This window comes from Podarcis cretensis (assembly GCF_951804945.1).
Source record: "Podarcis cretensis genome assembly, chromosome: 7".
NCBI classification, from domain to species: Eukaryota; Metazoa; Chordata; class Lepidosauria; order Squamata; family Lacertidae; genus Podarcis; species Podarcis cretensis.
Window position 1 is genome coordinate 93,906,394 of NC_137176.1, and position 19,381 is coordinate 93,925,774.

The 19,381-nt window shown below is 54.4% G+C and overlaps 1 protein-coding gene across 3 annotated transcripts; it reads right to left on the reverse strand.

Annotated features, from left to right (window-relative positions):
- Positions 1-5,496: 5,496 nt before the first annotated feature.
- LOC307220415 (sphingomyelin phosphodiesterase 5-like) lies at positions 5,497-16,593 on the reverse strand. 3 transcript variants are annotated; one of them, XM_079984380.1, is made up of 9 exons: positions 16,138-16,593; positions 13,415-13,539; positions 10,694-11,748; positions 8,612-8,684; positions 7,541-7,681; positions 7,351-7,440; positions 6,939-7,002; positions 6,485-6,635; positions 5,497-6,295 (listed from the first exon to the last, which is right to left on the reverse strand). In XM_079984380.1, exons 3-9 carry the CDS (start codon positions 11,627-11,629, stop codon positions 6,197-6,199), a joined length of 1,554 nt encoding a protein of 517 aa, XP_079840506.1. In that variant the 5' UTR covers positions 11,630-11,748; positions 13,415-13,539; positions 16,138-16,593; the 3' UTR covers positions 5,497-6,196. The 3 variants fall into 3 exon arrangements, with proteins under 3 accessions (XP_079840506.1, XP_079840505.1, XP_079840507.1); XM_079984379.1 differs by lacking the exon at positions 13,415-13,539; XM_079984381.1 differs by lacking the exons at positions 13,415-13,539; positions 16,138-16,593 and adding an exon at positions 12,968-13,042.
- Between the last annotated feature and the right edge of the window lie 2,788 nt (positions 16,594-19,381).

Sequence of the window (19,381 nt, forward strand, 5' to 3'; positions counted from 1 at the left end):
ATCCCGAACCTTCCAAAATCTCACCCTTGCTTGGGCCACCGTCGTCGGACACCCTCCTGCCTGGCAACCTCAACCCGCTGACTCCATGTTGATGCAAGCTTTTGCCTCCGGAAGAATGGAGTCCTACCTCAGTGGCTTGTTTTGGGTATGTGGTCACCGCGCATATACTTGGGTGAGCCCTCATATGTCAGGATCTTGCTTCGTAGGGTACATTGTCCCCGGCATTAGAGTAGTCCCACACCTACCCCCTGGGAGGCAGAGGAATAAAAGAGAACAGAAGGGACTGTCGGACCTATCGGATGTCGCTGCCAACGGAGAGACTGTCGGTCGGGCACTCTTCCCTGCCTATGGGGCCGGCTCTAATCATGTGGACATCCTCCGACTTACCGACATCCTTCTGAAATTCATGCAAGAGGCAACCCAAATCACGGACTCTCTGATGTCGGAGCTGTCAGAGGTGAGACAACTTAGTTTACAGACCAGGATTGCAACGGACTTTCTCCTGTCCAGTCAAGGAGGGACCTGTGCCCTAATAGGCACTGAGTGTTGCACATACGTGACTGATCAAACTTTGAATATTACTGGACATCTGAACAATATCCACGAGCTGGCAGGGAAGCTGGATGAGATACGACATGAAGGTCTATCCGACATAGACTTGTGGGGATGGTTGCCCAAGCTCGGATGGCTCCGACAGTTACTTAAGGTGATATTGCTTACTGCCCTTATTATTATCCTTTGCATCTCAGTGCTCTGCTGTACTATACACTGTGTCTCTCCTTGTTGCTCTCTCCTCCGCTGTCCTGCTCAATCCACCCCTCTTCCTATCCGAGCCTATTCCCGCTCCCACAGTACCTCTGTCTTCCCTGAATATGTACAAATGAGACACCTGGGGGAAGGAGAGTACGAAATCACAGGGGTATAGGGTGCGGAGAAAGGATTTGCAAGTTCTTACAGAACTTCAATGCAAATCTATCTCCGAATGGGGGACTGATACAGAAGGAGGGGGGGTACCTTTTCCTCACCCCTCTTCCTCGTGAGTAAGGGGGCCCGAGGCGATGACCTCGACGGCACCCAGCTCTGCCGTGACTCCTGAACCCCCACACTGTTGCACAAGCACCACACTATACCCTTGACTTTATAAATAATATCTTCCCCTTATATATATATATCTTTTCCTTTATATACGGGTTCCCCTCTTAAGTCTTGTTGGCCCTATTTCTAACGAGTAGACCGTATCATACTGTTTCCCCATTGACCACAATGGCTGCGCCCTAGCCAATCAAGAACGTGCATTCCCCTGCAGGAGCTAGCTCAGGGAGTTCTTGCACGCCTCATTTAACCTCCTGACAAGTTGTTGACGGCTCCCCGCTGCTACAACAATGGAACCGAAACTAGTGACCTCGTAAAACTGTCAAAGTCCTGTTACATTGTATCCATTTGTTTCCGCTTCCAATATACAATACACACTTGACCGGCAAGAAGCCGAAAACTTCAGAAAATAATATAAAATCGGCCAAAGCTTCGATCTCTTCCATTTTAATGTTATTCTACTCGATTCCCTCCGGACTCCATGATGCTACTCCAGCGCCATAATCCTCAAACCGACAGGTCACGTACCCAGGAAAACCTTAATCCTGTCAAATGGTCCAGTTGAGCCCTTCCTCCAGGCAATGCTGGGTAATGGGCGATGCATGGCTGTGCCATTGTCTTGCCATCACCTGTACTCAGGAAACGTTTATGCATATCTCTATTACTCCAGGCAATCTCTACCCTGCCTACCTTACTGAAGTGCCGATCTATGCAATCTCTACCCTGCCTACCTTACTGAAGTGCTGATCTATGCAATCTCTACCCTGCCTACCTTACTGAAGTGATGATCTATGCAATCTCTACCCTGCCTACCTTACTGAAGTGCTGATCTATGTAGTCCCCACCTTACTGAAGTGATGATTTGTGTAAACCCACCACCCACTTTCCTGTAGTGCTGATCCATGTAACCCCACCTTTTGTGATGTATGTGTGTGTCAGAGCTGCCTCCAGGTCCCAGCTCACAGAGGACCAACGCTAGGCTGTAGTTATGTACAAAAGTCTTTATTGAGATTCAGTCTCCATTTTAAAGCCGCAGCGTGCAGCTCTACGTCCCGACCTTAGACCGGCGAAGTCCCGTCTGAGTCTCCTCCCCCTCCACACCAGTTTAAGACTCTCGCTTTGCTCCACCTCTTCCTAAGTTCCTTTCTCCTCTGGGCCCTCCTGCCCGCTAGGGTTTCATCCTTCCTGGACTCCTCTGACCCTGACCCTGACGATTCTTGCCCCTCCTTCCGGCGGGCTTTAGGACCTGGTTCCCTATCCGGGCTACCTTCTGTGCCGCTCGCCTGTACCTTTGAACTTGGCGCGCGCGCCCAGCCTGCAACTTTCCTCTTAACCGTTAACTCGCTCTCCGATGGAGGCGTGGTCAACCCTGACTCATCTTCTCTCGCTGGTGGTGCATATGTGGGCTCTGACACCTGGGACTCTCCCCCCCCACTACGCTCTGGTGGGGAAGCTGGTCCTGATTTCCAACTGCTGCTCTGGGAGTCCCCGCTGGCCCCTTGCTTCTGGGGTGTCCCCCTTGGGTCGCCCCTTGCCCTGCCCATCGGCACCCCCTTCTGTGAATCTTCCGATTCGCTGGAGAGGCTCATGGAATCTATTGGGCTGCTGTCATATTCTCCTACGCTGCCCTCGGATTGCTCCCCCTCGCTTTCCATCTCCTCTCCTCCCTGCGCTCCCGCTGAGTCCCTGACAGTGTGACATTTTCTGCACTGTATTCTGGGACCTGGAGGGAACTTTTAAAAGTTTATGTCGCCCCACTCTCGGGGTTCAACTCCATCTTGAACCTATTGCGCAATAAACTTGGATCTCCGCATCTTGCTCCGTCTCCGGCTGAACTCATTTCTTCCGCTAGGACCCGCGGACTCCGTCCGACGAGCCGGGTGGCAGGGCAACTCTGCACCCGGAATTTTCCATAACAGCACAGTCCTCATCTTGCCAAGTGCAGTGGGCGGCCCTGTTCTCTTTGCCTTGGAAATGGTGGCTCAGCCAGAGACTGGGTGGCCAGTTTGGCCCTAGGGGGCTCCTAGCTGGTCCCAGCCAACAGCCCAGACATGGCAAGATGCCTGCGGATCCCCTGGCCAGGCTCCCCTGCAGGACCAGGCAAGACCCTTTGGGACACCTCAATCAAATTAAAATTAATTAAACCGCAACTCAATTTAATAAGCAAATCCTTTGCAAGCCTACTCAGAAGTAAGGCCAATCTATTTGACTGGGTGCATAGGAGTGTAAGCACAGCACTGATAAGGAATGAAAATGGCTCAGTGGCCTTTAAAAATTAAATTGTAAAATGGCAAGACTTTGAAAACTAAAAAACCCTTTTCATTAGGGAAATATGTTTCTTCAGTGTGGGAGCATCTGAGTTTATTCAAACATTGCCCAATGGAAGGGCCCACCCTGTATATAATATTAGGTTCGTTGTCTTAATTATTCAGTGACTAAACTGTTATTTAATTATTTAGTGATGAAATAATTGGAATATAATTAATCCTGCAGTATTCATAAGATAACCAGAAACAACAGTACAAGACCCTGGGCAGGGGCTTCTCAGTTCTAAGTGAATAAGAAGAGTCAACCCAGAGAAAGTTAAAAATCCCCAGGTTTCCTCTGTTGTCACAGGAGATTGGTCTCCTTCTGCAAACGCCGATTGATGGCAAACAGGATTTCCGTCCTCCTGGCACTTCAAAGGGTGCATGACGTTTTTCAGCTGTGACTGCGCTGTCTTCCCTGGGGAATTCCAGAGCAGAGACCTGGGGCTCTGCTGTTCTGTCGCTGTGGGGAACTGCTTCTCATAGCAGCCCCTGACAGCCTGGGCTGGGAGTTAGTTAGGATGCAGCAGCTGCCTCTGCCACACAAGGCTCAGGCTCAGAAGGTTTCTTGCTGAAGCCACTCAGAATTCTGCCCAGCCTGAGATCAGTGCCCACCTGGCAGGGGGTGCCCACATTTTGCTCTGGTTTGCAAATGTACCTGGGGGTCCTGAAAACGGTTGATATCAGCACTGTCATGGCTGCTATTTGTTCATCCTTTTTATCCCCTTTCCCTTTTGCTTACAAGTGCTTCGTGCAACTTTTCTCTCTTTTGTACCTACTCTAGTCTGTTGGTGATGCCCTGCTCCTGGGATTCAGCAACTACCTGTTTGGCAGGTAGCTCACGCTGCAATCCCGCACCTGTCTGCTCAGAACAAAGCCCTCCAGCCATCCTTTTTGCAGAAGATTCCTCAGGATGTTATCGGAGCTCTTATATGAAAGGAAGCAGACCACCAACCAAGACAGTTTCACACCAGAAGTTTGAGCCGAAGGAAAACCTACCCAGGCAGGTTTTTCTCACTGCAATGATTCCATGGGGGAAACCTGACAGGTCTGAGGAGGAGATCCCCAAATGTTGTGTGCTCAGTCCCACGATGCATACACATCTCCTGAGAGATGCTTGTGAGAGGGCAAAATGCTGCACCCTCCCCCAACTCTCCCTCCCCAGTCCACCTTCCAGGAGCTGGCAGCCCAGAGGTGCCAAGCAGCAGTGGGGTTTCTGCATCCCTTCCTCCCCCCACCTGCACTCCTGGCGGGGGACACCATACCCAACTCCTAGGGAGGCCTCTGCTGCAGGTGATGGACCTTCTCCAGAAATCCTGGTTCATTTTGATTTGGGGCAAGTTGGCATCAGGAGTGGGGCAAGAGGCACAGAGAGGAGTATCAAAGTGGCAGAGAAGGTGATGCCAGGCAGACATGGCGGAGGCAGGAAGGCAAGGCCAGACAGCGAGTGAAAAAGGGGTGGGGGGAGAAAGGATAGAAATATTTGAGAAAGTAAAGAAGCAGAGGGGAAGGGACAGGGCCCAGCGTGGAGGAGGAAGAGGGTGGTTTTGAGGAAGAAAGTGGGAGGAGATGGGACGAGGGGCTCAATGGTACCCTGTGCCCAAAATGGACCTCCCAGAAACTTGAAGCTGGCTCCCCTCCCTCAGCAAGACCAAAGGGCCAGACTTGTCAGGAGGTAGACAGACCGCTTCCTCCTAAGAATGATAGCAGTGTAGAGCGGAAGGATACTGCAGGGTCCTCTGTCTAGCCCCCTGCAACGCAGGAATCCATGGCAGAGAAGGCAGAGGAGCCTCCAGCCAAGGGTCTCCTGCCCTGCTTGCGCCATGAGACGCACAAGTCTCCTTCCACATGACCATGTGCAGCCTCCGGGGCAGCAGGGCAGGCCGGCCATCTTGGCAGCAGTCAGAACAATCTTAGCAGAATCCGTCTTAACCTGCTTTTTTACAAACAGTTAAACCTGCAGTGCTCAGAGCGGACGTCAAAGGGAACTGCTCTTATTTGGGATGGCAGTGAGTGCAGCCCAGCCTCAGGGCTCCACGGATCTCAAGAACGCGAGCTGCTGGGACTCTGGCCAGGTGCCACTCCAAAGCCACGGATCTTGCACAAAAACGAGCAGAAGTTTATTGAAAGGTATGAAGGTGAGCAGGTAGGCACTCACCTTCGGCACAGAGGGGCTAAGAAGTCCTTCTGCATTTCACAAACTGTTGGGTGAAAACACAAGCATTTGGGGTGGGGAAACTTCAGCCCTGAAGCAGGCGATGGCCATCATGGCAGTCCCAGAGGGTAGCCATGCCAGCCGTGCTCCCCTATTTCCGCCAAGCTAAGTGCTTGGGGGGGGGGAACCTTGAGTTGACAAATGAGGGTCACCCTTCCAATTCCACGCCCCACAGGGCCTTAGAGGGAAGAGTCACAATCACGCCACGCAGGACATTTGTTTTTAAGCCTCAGTTTGGTAAAACCCTCGATAGCTTGCAAGTGCTGGGGGTGTGTGGGTGATGGCCGTTGCAGGCCTGCCCTTTGGCCCTGGGGCAGCAACTGGGGTTCCTGAAGGTTCTCAGATTGGCAGGTGGAGGGGGTGCCTCGCCCACAAAGCGGCCTGCCAGTGCAGCCCCTTCCCACACCTCCAGCTTGGCCCGAGGCCTCCTCTGCCCCAGGAAACCCTGCCCCGTACAGAAGCACAGCTCCTCCTCGCCACTCAAGCTGGGCCCAGGGCCTGATCCTGCTGCTACTGCTGAGCTGTGAGGAGGGTGTGTGTCTTCTGGCTCACAGACGCCTCCCTGGCTTGGCATGGGAAGAGTTCACACTTCCGGCTGTGTTGTCAGGCGAAGCTGCAGGCCCACCGGCAGGTGGTCTGAGAAGGTGGCCAGGCGAGTGATGAAGAAGAACTTCTCCACAGCCTGGAAGCGGGGGGGGGGGGGGGGGGGCGGAGAGGGACCATGAAGGCAGGGAGGAGAGTGAGCAGAGGCGGGAGCCCCTTGGGCACCCCTGCAACACCCACCTCCTCAGTTCATGAGCAAGAGAGCATTTAAGGGCCCCCCCAGGGCACTGCACACTTGCAGCCTCTGCCTGGCACCCCCCCAACTCACCGTTTTCAGCTCCAGGGGGTTGAGGTGTTCCCGGTAAAGGATGTAGTCAATGCGCCGCCCCTCGCTTGAGGTCACCGAGGGGTCAGGGGTCCCGTCCTCCGTGATGGGGCCGGCCAGGTACTTCCGCCGCCCCTTGGGCTCTGTGAGGGTTCTGAGAGACAACGGAAAGACGTGTCCAGCAGGAAGGGGCTGTGGGTCTCAGGGCAGCCCCTCCTGTGGGGTCCCGCATTGGGACACCTCATGCTGATGGTCCACTGCAAACGGCCCCAGAAAATCCCACCCAGCACCTTGCTCTTCTTCAGAGGAGGGCTTTCCCCGCCCCCCCCCCACTGCTCCCAGCTCAACATGGAAAAGACCATGTGCAAAGTCCCGCCCCCCGCAAAACCCAAATTTTATCCTGTCAATTTTGCCACTGCCCATGGAAGGAACCCCCCACCCCAATTCAGCCCCTCACCTCTGCATGCGCTTTGGGGTCGACACAGCCTTGCTATAGATCTTCAGGTAATTCATCAGGGTACCTGTGGGGGGGGGAGGGACAGTTGTCAGTTCAAGGTGTGGCACTTTTGCACTCTTCCCCCACCTGTTCATGTTTGGGGGGGCTGCCCTCCAAGGCTAGCTGGAGAGTTGGGAAGAGAAGAGGTGGTCTTTCTGCAGTCAGGCCAGCAGCACAGCCCACCCCCATCTGACTTGCCATGATGCCCCTCTACCTGCCCTCCCCCCCCACAGAAGCACCTGGCCTCTGCCCAACGGTAGAGCCCAGACAGAAAACCCCATCCTTGCGCCACAGGGCAGAGTGCAGGAAGGTCTAGAAGCAGAGGCAAGGCCAGGGTGGGGCAGGCATGCTGTGGGGGGGGGGCAGGACCCACCGATAACCCAAGGCTTGTCCTTCCGGGGTCCGATGCGGCACGGATCTGTGTAGACGTTGAAGATCTCATGCACTTGCTCCAACGTATCCCCTGTGGAGAAAGAAGCAGGGAGGGCGGAGGACAGCAGGTGAGGGGGAATCCTCAGACACACACCCCTTGCCAGCCCCCTCCAGGAACCCCACCTGCGTACCTGTTGAGCAGTTGTCAAAGTTGAGGTCCCCACAGTAGATGTCGAAGGCCACAATGTCCCCAGGCTGAGCATTTGCATCCTGGAATTGCTGGGCCCAAAGCAGACCCAGAGTCAGCTGGTCGAACCGGACCTGGCTGTCAGCTGGGAGAAAGTGGGAGGAGGCGTCAGCCCAAGAGGGCACAGCAAGCGGGGGGGGGGGTGGGGGGGGAGAGAGGCCTGAGGGACCCTCCCTCTCCTGCCGGGATGTGGGGAGAGCAGAGCAAGAGGGCAGGAGGAGGAGGCAGCGGCCAGGGTGGGGCCAGCACACAAGACCCTGAGAGCCTGCTGGGTCAGGCCTATGGTCCAAGTTGGTGGCTCTTGCTGCTTCCCGGGGAAGCGAGTGCCATAGCTGAACTCTGCTCTGCATGAAGGAGGACTTTCTTTTATCCATCCTGAATTATTATAATTAAAATTATAAATTTAATTTATATACCGCCCTACACCCGCAGGTCTCAGGGCAGTTCACAGGATAAAACCAGAATATAAAATTCAAAAAGTACATAATCAAAATAAAAACAACAACCACCCAATAACCCCCAACACATTTTAAAAGGGCATAGGATGTCAATCAAATCAACCAAAAGCCTGGTTAAAGAGGAACGTTTTTGCCAGGCGCCTAAAGATATATAATGAAGGTGCTAGGAAAACGTCCCTGGGGAGAGCACCTCACAGACGGGGAGCCACTGCAGAGAAGGCCCTGTTTTTGTGTTGCCACCCTCCGAACCTCTCGAGGAGGGGGCACACAAAGGAGGGCCTCAGAAGATGATCTCAAGGTCTGGGTAGGTTCATATGGAAAGAGGCGGTCCTTGAGTTATTGCGGTCCTAAGCTGTTTAAGGCTTTATAGGTCAAAACCAGCACTTTGAATTGGGCCCAGAAACTCATTGGTAGCCATTGCAGTCGGAGCAGGATCAGTGTGAGATGCTCAAATTGTCTTCCGACATGCAGCTTCGTTGGATGTCCACAAGGTATGTTATATATAGTGTCATGTGAGAGAGGGAGAAGAAGACACCCTCTCCCCCTCCTTCACTTACCTTCTGGAGCGTGCATGTGGGTGCAGTTCAGGTACCCCACAATCCTTTGCCCTTGGGAATCTCCCAGTTGCACCTGAGACACACAGGAAACATGGCAGGTCAAGCATCACCAAGGGAAACCTTCTAAGGGGAGGCACTCCAGGGAGAAAACAGATTCCAGCAAGCAGCCCCGAGACCATCTTGGTCCATTCTCCAGCCCCCAGGAGACCCCCTTACAGACCTCCTGGAAAACAACTCCCGCCTCTAAATGAGGGCAGAATCTGCAGAAGGCACAGGCAGTTGTCGTCATCGTCCCCCGCCCCCTGCCATGCTTCTGAGGACCCTCACTCAAATGCGCCTTTTGCTAACTCTGGGGCTGCTGTAAGGGAACCCCAAACACACCCCAAAGGCAGGAAACAGAACCACTTTTGCAACTTCCACACCTGCAAGCATGCACCTGCACACTCGCACTCGCACACTGGAGCAACTTTCTGATCAGGTTCAGCTTGGTCTTCCAGTTAATGTTTGCCAAGGGCTGGAGAAAGTGCAAATCTTGGACAAACAAGAGTGATTTTGATTTCAGGCAGGGCTAGGAAATCCTCGGACCAGTGGAGAATTTTTTTTCTGGAATGGGTCTTTAGGGTGTGAGGCGGGGTGTGGGATGAGACCAGTTCTTGGTGCTCAGCTAGGAGACCCAATCTGCTGCTGGGCCCCAGCAGTGCGCCTCCATTTCCAGGCAGGGAGGAGGGTTGCCATGAAATCAGGAGACCTCATTGTGGTTGCCCAGCTGCAAGAGAAAGCACCCCTACCCACGCTCAAGGACTCTCTAATCTTCAGCTGCACGCACAACCTATGTTTGAAGCGTATGGCTTCACAGCCGTAATCTGTTAAGGGTGCTGAGAACTGTAGCACTCTGAGGGGGTAAACCAGTTCCCGGAATTCTCTGCGGGAAGCCATGTGCTTTAAATGCACAGAGAGAAGCCCGGCAGCGGATCCAAGGGAGCGTGGGAGGGAGGGCTGCTCCCCAGGCAATCTCTTTGCTCCCTCGCCCCCCTCCCGGTTTTGGGTTCCCATGCTGATCAGAAAATGGCAGCAAAGTGACAAGCTCTCTTTGGAGGTGGCTGCACCTAATCCAGCCACGTCCCTGCTGGCACGGGAAGTGCAGGAGCAGCAGCAAGGGCACAGCACTGCCAACCTTCCCTAGCAAAGACTCCTGCCAACGCAACAGCACCCTCAATGCTGCCTAGTCCTCCCACGACTGCCTGGGGGCAGCAGGCACAGCAGCAGCAGCCCTTCAGCACCCAGTTCAGCCCTCCGGAAGTGAAATGGCCCCTCCCATGTCATTTCCCTCCGTGCCAGCGACTTTGAGGGGGGCATTGCTAGGGTTCAGCATTAGTTGTGGGTCCCATAAACGAGAAGCAGGAGTCCTGCTTTTAGGAGAGAGGGGAGAAGAGGCAGGCAGGAAGGCGGAGGGCTTCCCTGCTTCGGTCACACAAACACCCCACAAGAGAGCAACATGGGGGGCTGCCTTTTCAGAAGCCAAATGTAGGTCTGTCTAGCGTAGAGTGGGAAGGAACCCCCAAGGGTCATCTAGTCCAACCCCAGAAATCAAGCTTATTGTATTAATTTACAAATCCCTGAACAACTAGGGTCCTGTCTGAACCCTCATATCCCAGCTTGGTGGAACTCCCTGCCATGACATCTCAGTAACCAAGCTGGGATATGAGGGTTCAGACAGGACCCTAGTTGTTCAGGGATTTGTAAATTGATTTTCCACAGGACTGGGGGAGTTGTTGTTTGACAAGAAGATACTGAGCCTTTAGTGTCATGGGCCCAGTCCTGTGGAACTCCCTGCCACTAGAGATTCAGCAGGCACCTTCTGTTTCAACTTTTAAATACCTGCCGAAAAATTTTCTATTCCGCCAGGCCTATGTAGGCAGTAGAGAGAACATCCCCCACAATGGTCTGCTGATGTTTGTTTTTAATTCTTTTGCTTTCAACTTGTTTTTATGTTTATGATATATTTCTATGACATAGCGGTATGGAAATATTGTTGTAAATAAACAAGCAAGCAAGCCAAGGAGCCTCCCCCCCGCCTCTCACCTGCACACAGAGCAGCCCTTTGGCGCTGAAGGCGTCCTCGCCAGTGCCGTTGGGGTAGCAGTGGTACTGCACGGCCAGGACTGGGTAGCGGCTGGCCAGGAAGAGCCCGCTGTTCAGGAGCTTCAAGGCCGAGCAGCCCACCACCCCGAGGGTGCCCACGTCGTAGATGATGTGCTCATAGCAGGGGGCGAGGAAATGGCGCACCTGCCCCGAGGCCTGCCGGTCAAAGACCTCCTGCAGGCACACAACGTCCGCGTAGGGGGGGAAGTGGGTCGTGATCTCCCCAGGCGACCCGGCAGCCGCTCCTTCCTCTTCGAGGGGCACCTCAAGTATCACATCCCCGCTGAGCTGAGGGGAGCCCTGGCCGGACCGTGGGGGGCTGGCCTCCATGGACCCATACTTCCTCACGCCCGAGGGGCTGAAGCCAATCTGGAAGTCCCCCCGGGGGCCTGGCTCGTGAGATGGTGGGGAGCCGGAGGCCGCCCGCGCCAGCGCATGGCCAATGTGCTTGGCACGCCACTGCGTCTGTGACAGGTTGCTGAACTTGGCCAAGCCAATGGGAAGCAGGCAGAGGTTGCCGCTGACCACGCTGAAGGTCTTTGCCGGGCCGGGGAACACCCACGGGTCTGGCGGGGCCTGGTTCGGCGTGTGTTGGTAGGCAAAGGGGCGGCGGGCGGCCTGCAGGGGCAGCCACAGCAGGAAGGCCAGCAGAGAGAAAGGGGCAGAGAGGAGCAGCAGGGGCACCAAGACGATCCCCTTGCCCGCCGCCTCTAGGGCATAGGGCAGCCCGTGCTGGTGTTCTTGCTTTTCCAGGGTGGTCTGCTGCAAGGCCAGCAGCTGGTTCACCAGCCAATAGCTGGGGAAGAGGATGTGCCGCAGCACAGAGTCCATGGCCGCCAGGACACAGTTGGAGTAGGGCGACTCTCGCAGACCCATCCTAGGGCTGCAGCAGCAGCAGCAGCAGCAGCAACAGGGCCTTCTGAGGGGGGCTGCTCCAGGCTCCTGGGTGGCTGGCCTCTGGGTCACCAGGCCTCTTGGCTCTGGGGGGCCGGATCCTGTGGAAGAGAAGTGGTAAAAGTGAGAGGCTACTCTAGTTAAAGGAGGGGGGGGTGTCTTGGGCTCAGCGATGTGGTCTGGCAGTTAGAGCCTGCCTCCTTCCTGAACTCTAAAGGGAGCAGAGTGAGGATGGAGTAGTTTTTTGAGGGGAGAGGGGCCAACCAGGACTTTGAGCAGGGCAGAATTGGAGGAGGTGCTGGAGTGAGGAAACCAAACTGGCCCTCCTGTTCGTGCTCAGCCACCGTTTTTTCAACCCTACATTTGAAAAACGCCTTCTCAACATCATCTCTTTCTTGGCAGTTGGAACACAACGAACATTGAGGGGGAAATATCAGAATAGATAAAATACCGGAAGGGCGAAGAGCACGTCAAGCCCCAAGGGCCTGATCTCGTTCCGAGCGTCGCTTTGCAGAGAAGGCTCTCCAGTCTCTGGGGCTAAATAAATGCTCTTTGAAGCAGATGCAAAGAGGGGGCTTCCCCGGGGGGAAAAGGTGCCCACGTGGGGGGGGGGAGGCTGGGCTGAAGGTGCTGCTGCTGTACAGCCTCCACACTCACCCCCACCTCGGGCAGACGGGATAGCTGCCCCCTCCCCGGAAAGCGGGTCCCCCTGCCAGTGGCGTAGCGTGGGTTGTCAGCACCCGGGGCAAGGCAAGTAATTTGCGCCCCCTAACCCCCAGATGTTGCGCCCGGCCCCCCCTGCACCCCCCACGCTGCCACTGCCCCCTGCTCCTTCCCGCAGGTGCCTCACCCGCCTCTCCACCCAGCCACCTCGCGCGTCTAGAAGCGGAGTAGTCAGCGCGCCCGGCCGCCTCCCTCTGGGCGCGCCTCGCCTCTCGCCCCGGCAGCAGGTGAGGACTCCCAGCCAGGGCCGCCGGCCAGCCGCCCGCCCCCTCCCGGACCCGCCTCGCACCTGGCGGGCGAGTTAATGGTTAGCCAGCCTCCCTCGGGCAGCTCGCTTCTCCCTGCGAGGCTGCTTGGAAGAGACGCTCCGGCCCGTCCCGTCCCACCTTGCACGATGCAGGGCGCGCAGCGCAAGCACCCCGGGCAGTTCGTGGCGGTTGAGGGCGAGCCCAGCAGTTGGCACCCGCAGGGCGCGAGGAGAGGAGAGGAAGGGGGATCCTGTGCCCGCCGCCCGGGATCATTCTCATGGCCGCCCCGACAGCCCCCTGGATCCAGGCGGGGAAGAGGAGCCCCCAGGGAAATCCCCACGGAGCTTACCGCCTCGGGCGCCTGGGCTCTGCGGGCGCCACCCCGGGCAGAGGCGCCCGCCCGCCCGCCCGCCGCCTCCCCCTTGCCGCGGGCGGGAGAGAGAACGGAGGAGCGCGGCAGGGAAGGGAGGGGCCCCGGCCCCCAAGGCCCCTTCCCCGGCCCCACTTGCCCCACATCGGGGCAGTTCCTATAACCCCCTCTGCTCTTCCAACAAGGCAGCCTAAATGTCTTTTTCAGGAGAGGGCGTTTCCCCTCTCCAGGGACCACTGCCACGTCCCCCCATCTACCCCAGTTCTACTGGACACCCCTTTGCACCCACCGCCCCTCCTATTGTTTCATTGTATTAATTATATTCTATTTATTATATTAACAATATAACAGTTAAAAGTCCTTAAACTGAAGGGGAATAGTTCCAAGGCCTGGTTGAAGAGGATTATTACTATTATTAACCTTGACCTTACTGGAGTTCTAGTCCCCACTCGGCCAGGAGGCTCCCAGGGTGAGCGTGGGCCAGTCACCACCTCTCAGCAGAGGCAGATTCAGGGGAGTGCGTGCCGCTTCGGCTGCAGTGGGCGCAGAGCCTCAGGGGCAGAATGGAAGGCAAGAGGTGGAGGGGCATCAGGTGATGGCATCACGAATGACGCTGCTGAAATTTGAGAGCCCAAAGTCCAACGCTGCCCCCAGCCTAACCTACCTGACAGGGTTGTTGTGGGGGATTAACGGGGGGGGGGGGAGAGAAAGAGGTGGCCCTGAAATGCAGTAAATGAAAAGAGAAAAGTGGACAGCGCTGAGCTAGAGGGACCAAGAGCCTGGATCTAAGGCTGGCCGCTACTTGGAGGCTGCGCAGCAAACCTGCCCTGGGATCACCCTGTTCCTCAGGAGCCCTCACAACCTCTGCCACAGACGCACCAGCTGCCTGGAGTTTTTGAGGGCGAGTTAAGGGGCGTTGATGTAGGGTGAAACGCTACCTCCCTCTAGGTGTCTCTTTCCCCCTCCCCCCATATAAGCCTCCCGTGGGGCACCCCTAAGAGTGGGCAATGCTGGTGGACCTGGGTTCAGATCCCTTCTGTGCTGTGCCGCAGAAACAACAGGGACCCGTTTGACCAGGTTGTGGGTTTGAGTGAGCAAAGCAATTTGGACGCCACGAGCACAACAACGTCAACATCCTTGTCATTAGAATTCTCCTAATCATCCTAATTACCACAATTCCAAGGCACAGGCAGGCCTGCTGAGTGCCTTCGAGAGCAGGCACACCTGAGCCTGTGCTGGTGGGCGGAGGCCAGAACATCCGCTCTTTTTTCACATTCATGAGCTGGTGTAATGGCAGCACTTTTTCATTGACATACCACATTGGTGGGGCTGCCAGCTGAGTGGCTGTTGGATTCTGGAATGGAGAGGGGGAGGGGAGAGGTGCAAATGTGCCAGCAGATCCAATCTTGCTGAAGCATTTGCACTGCGCCATCCTCGTCCCTCCATCCCAAGATGCAGCAGTGGCTCAGCTGGAGAGAGGTCAGGTGAGCAGCGCAGGCCATCCTTTTCCCATGCCAAGAGCCTCCTCATAAGAGCCTGGTTACAGCTGGATCAGTCCAAGGGGGGGGGGGGTGAGCCACCTAGTTCAGCACATCCTGTTTTCCACAGTGGCCAACCAGACTCCCCATTGAGGGAAGCCACCATTGCAGGAGTTTGAATAGCTGACCCCCAGGATCCCTTCCAATGCTACAGTTCTGTGAAAGAGAAGCACATGAAGACCATAAGGTAAAGGTAAAGGTACCCCTGCCCGTACGGGCCAGTCTTGACAGACTCTGGGGTTGTGCGCCCATCTCACTTAAGAGGCCAGGGGCCAGCGCTGTCCGGAGACACTTCCGGGTCACGTGGCCAGCGTGACATCGCTGCTCTGGCGAGCCAGAGCCGCACACGGAAACGCCGTTTACCTTCCCGCTGGTAAGCGGTCCTTATTTATCTACTTGCACCCGGAGGTGCTTTCGAACTGCTAGGTTGGCAGGCGCTGGGACCGAGCAGCGGGAGCGCACCCCGCCGCAGGGATTCGAACCGCCGACCTTTCGATCGGCAAGTCCTAGGCGCTGAGGCTTTAACCCACAGCGCCACCTGCGTCCATAGAATGGTATAATTGGAAGGGCCCCAACAGGCCATCTAGTCCCACCCCCTGCAATGCAGGGGTCACAGCTAAGGGCTCCAAAGAAAATGTTGCTCATGGAAGTAAAAATGCAAAGGCACCATTGGGGTAAAGCAGCAAACAAGATAAGATTAATGCTTTCCTAGTGTGTCAAAAGGAGGAGGAAGAGAATAATAATTAGGTCTGTTTATCAGCAGAGAAGACGAGATATAAAGATACACAGAGTACACCGAACCGTTTTTGTATTCAAGGAACAGGATGTGGGTGCTAGAGGATTAACAGAATTACCACAGGTCACGAGGTGGGCCAGACTTGCCTGCGTGTTTATAATTATTTGCAAACTGCTTTTTACATATGTCTCAAGGCCAGTGCTTTTTTTCTTTAAAAAACGTTTAGGGGTACTCTCAATTTCCTACTCATATTGAAATACTGCCCCTCAATGAGGCCAAACTTAGATTCACAAAATGTACCCATGCGTCCCCCCAGAAAAAAGCACTGCTCAAGGCCATTGACAGGTGTCCCACCAAAGTGACTATGCGACCATGGGACTCCAACTCCCAGCAGCCCCAGCGGCCAGCCTCCCCCATCCCTGGCCTTCACAGAGAACCAGTGCAGGGAGAGCCTTTTGGACCCCTCCTGCTGCAGGGGCTGCTTAGGAGTAAACTAGCACCAGCAAGGGCCAAGGGCTGAACGGAGGGGGAGTCACATTACACAACACCTCCACCTGCAAGCTATGACCAAACCCCTCTGCTTTTGAGCCATGTTTGAGAAGCAGTGGACTCTTCTTCATTGGAGGATTTTAAACAGAGGTTGGGTGGCCATTTGCCAGGAACTCTCCAGCTGTGGACTAGATGACCCTTGGCAGCCCCTTCCAACTCCACAATTCTATGAGAGCAAGTTCCTTAGGGATCTGAAGCCAGAAGGAGGTTCAGATGAGGCTGGAGGAACGAGCCTTTTCCCCCGTGCCCTCCTGGGCATGGACAGACCTCCTCTGCCCGACTACAGTGCGAGGGCAAAGGGAACAGCCCCAACCCAAAGCACTCACCTCTCTGGGTGCTTGTCCAAAGCGGTCCAGGGGTAACTGGCTGGCTGCTGGTTGTGTCCAGCTGAGATCCTCCCCAAGAGCACCTGAGAGAAGAAGGCCTGGTGGGGAAGTGAGGCACAGCTGGGATCTAGGCAGCCACTCTAGGTGTCCTGTCATGTGTTCTAAATAGCCGGGCACTCAGTCATGCCTCATTGTGATCCAGCTGCTTCGCCAGAGAGCTCCTGAAGGGCAGGCGCTTTGGGCAATCCAGCTCAGACCCAGCGGCTGACTAACAGCTCTTGCACCCGGACTTCCTTCAGCTTCCTGGTTTGATTGCAGATTAAATGCTGCAGAGCTACAAATTCGCAGGAGCCTGCCCAGAGGTAAAAGGTCTAATTATGGTCTCACGTGAGGAGGTGATGATGGCAGTGGTGATAAGGCAGTTCATGTGCTGCAGCCGGAGTGCAGTGGCAGGCGAGTGCAGGGGAGGGTTTTACACTCCAGGGAAATAGGGCATTCTCTCCAGGCAAACAGTGTTCTGCCAAGCTTCAGATAATGAGATGCAGATTATTTAGGAGGGAGCACATCCCAGTCATAAACACATTTGCCTGGAAGCAGATTTCCCTCTTCCTCTTTCCTGGCATGGCACTGAGAAAGTCATCAGCATCAAACGTATGTTAGCAGAACTCCTTGCCACCACACTCCACTTCTGATGCCATGCTTGGTGTTTGTAGCTGGCAGAATAGCTGACACACACCTCCACCGGCCGGGTCATGCAGCATTCAGGCCCGGAAAGTACTGTATTTTTTTCTCTATAAGACTCACTTTTCCCTCCTAAAAAGTAAGGGGAAATGTGTGTGCGTCTTAAGGAGCAAATGCAGGCTGCGCAGCTATCTCAGAAGCCAGAACAGCAAGAGGGATTGCTGCTTTCACTGCACAGCGATCCCTCTTGCTGTTCTGGCTTCTGAGATTCAGAATATTTTTTTTTCTTGTTTTCCTCCTCCAAAAACCAGGTGCGTCTTGTGGTCTGGTGCGTCTTATAGAGCGAAAAATATGGTATTTCTTACATGCCATGTTTTGCTTACTGTCTTTGGGACCTTTCAGCATTTTCTAGACTGAATTCAAAGCACACAAACTGGAGCTGAAATGTTGCCAGTGAGTCTCTGCCTCTGGGGTAGGCATTTTAGAGTTTGCCAAAAAGGTGCTTCAAATTTGTGAAGCTTCATATTAATTAGGAGCTGAAGGTGGAAGGAGAAACAGGCTGCTCAGGGTTACTCCCATGATGAGGTGACACTTTCCAGATGTTGCACGTTCTGTGTGTGGCTGCAGCCAGCTAATGGTTCTTCTATATGTTTGATTATCTTATCTTTAACCATGCTTTCCACTAGTTTTCCAGGGACAGACATTAAGCTAACTGGCCTGTAATTTCCATAATCCACCCTGCACCCCCTTTTAAAAATTGGCTACTTTCCAGTCCTTGGGTATAGAAGGTTATAAGTTACATATTTTTGTTAGAAAACCAGCAGTCGTGTGACTTATTCAACCTAGAGCTACCACCACCTTTCCCCCATTCCTGGTGAATTCTGAGTTGACTGGGAGGATGCATCTGCTCTTGAAAGACCTACATTGGCTCCCAGTGCGTTTCCGAGCACAATTCAAAGTGTTGGTGTTGACCTTTTAAGCCCTAAACGGCCTCAAAGGCCCAGTAGACCTGAAGGAGCGTCTCCACCCCCATCGTTCTGCCCGGACGCTGAGGTCCAGCACCGAGGGCCTTCTGGTAAAATGAGATAAACTATCTGACATTCAGAAGACATCTTAAGGCAGCCCTGTTCAGGGAAGTTTTTAATGTGTGACACCTTAGTGTATTTTTGGTCTTTGTGGAAGCTGCCCAGATTGGCTGGGGAAACCCAGCCAGATGGTTAGGGTACAAATAAAAAATTATTATTATTGTTATTGTTGTTATTATTATTATTATTGGTGTTATGAAGGCATAAGCAGAAAGGCCTGCAAATATCCCCCCAGCCTTCCATAGGCCCTTGCAAGTACAAGCTGCATCACAGTCACAGTCGCACACACAGAACCAAGACTTGGCTGTCTGCCATGCTGCCCCCAAGGCTGAGGAGGAGAGGCAGGCCCTCACCTGCTCACCTGAGAGTTGGGGTGGTTCCAGGAGCAGCATGTTTTCCCACATGTGGCGATATAAATACAGGTGTTTATTGCATCTGCCCAGATGTTGCGCAAGCGCCTCTTGCTGCAAACGCTTTCAGGAGATCTTATCTCCCCGTGTTTCTGAGATATTTTTGTGCATCACTGATAGGCCGTGGGGTTCAACAGCTGAGGGGCCATGCAGGCTGCTCAGAGGCAGCCCTCCCTCAAAGCAGACAGTCCCATCCCTAGTGTGCACATAGGTGCTGTCATGCTTGAGCCTCACTCCAGCTCAGAGGAGAATGGCATCAGGACAGAGTGGGCGCGCAGAGCAAAGAAGCCCCTGCTTCCCCAGGAGCTCCAGGTGGGCTTCAGGTGTCCCATGAACTCTGGGTCTGGGCTTCTGCATCCACCTTCCATGCTTTTGCAGAACTCCCATTCTTTTTGGTGTCACTTGCACAGTGGCTCATGCCCAGCACCTAGTCTCACCCTCACCCTTTTCTGGCAAGACTTCCAGCCCCTTTCTCTGCCAGGTAACCTCCCTTTCCAGAAGAGAGTGTAGGTGGTTTTATTGATCTGTGGATGAGGAATTCATCTCCCAAGTTACTTGCTGTCAAAAAAGATTGATGAGATATGAGCTGAGGTTATTTTCAGGCACTCTGCCTGTTCTTGTCACGTTTATCTCACACCTGGTATTTAAGGGGGAGTTATGAAACAGGATTTGCCCAAGGCCCTTTTCTGCTGAGCCAGCGGGGTCTGCTTGGACGTGGTTCTGGGAATCCAGTCTTCTTTGCCAATGTGGGCACTGGGTGGGTTGCTGACCCCCCCCCCCCCAGGCACAGCTCTACGGAGGGCTAGGAGGATCTCAGAAGCAATTTCTATCAAGTCCAGGTTCATTTTTAAAAGGCTAAATATCACCTGACATGCACTCTTGGTTACCCGCATTGGAATCTCTTTCCCTTCATGACTGACTCTACTAATGAATGGTAATTATTTAACATCTTTCTCAATTACTGTGACAAAGGTGACACAGTTCTCTCCATGTTGAATGTACGGCATCCACCTTGCTTGGTCAACATGCTTTAGGGTCAGGTTCTGGATGCCAGAATCCTGGTGTGCC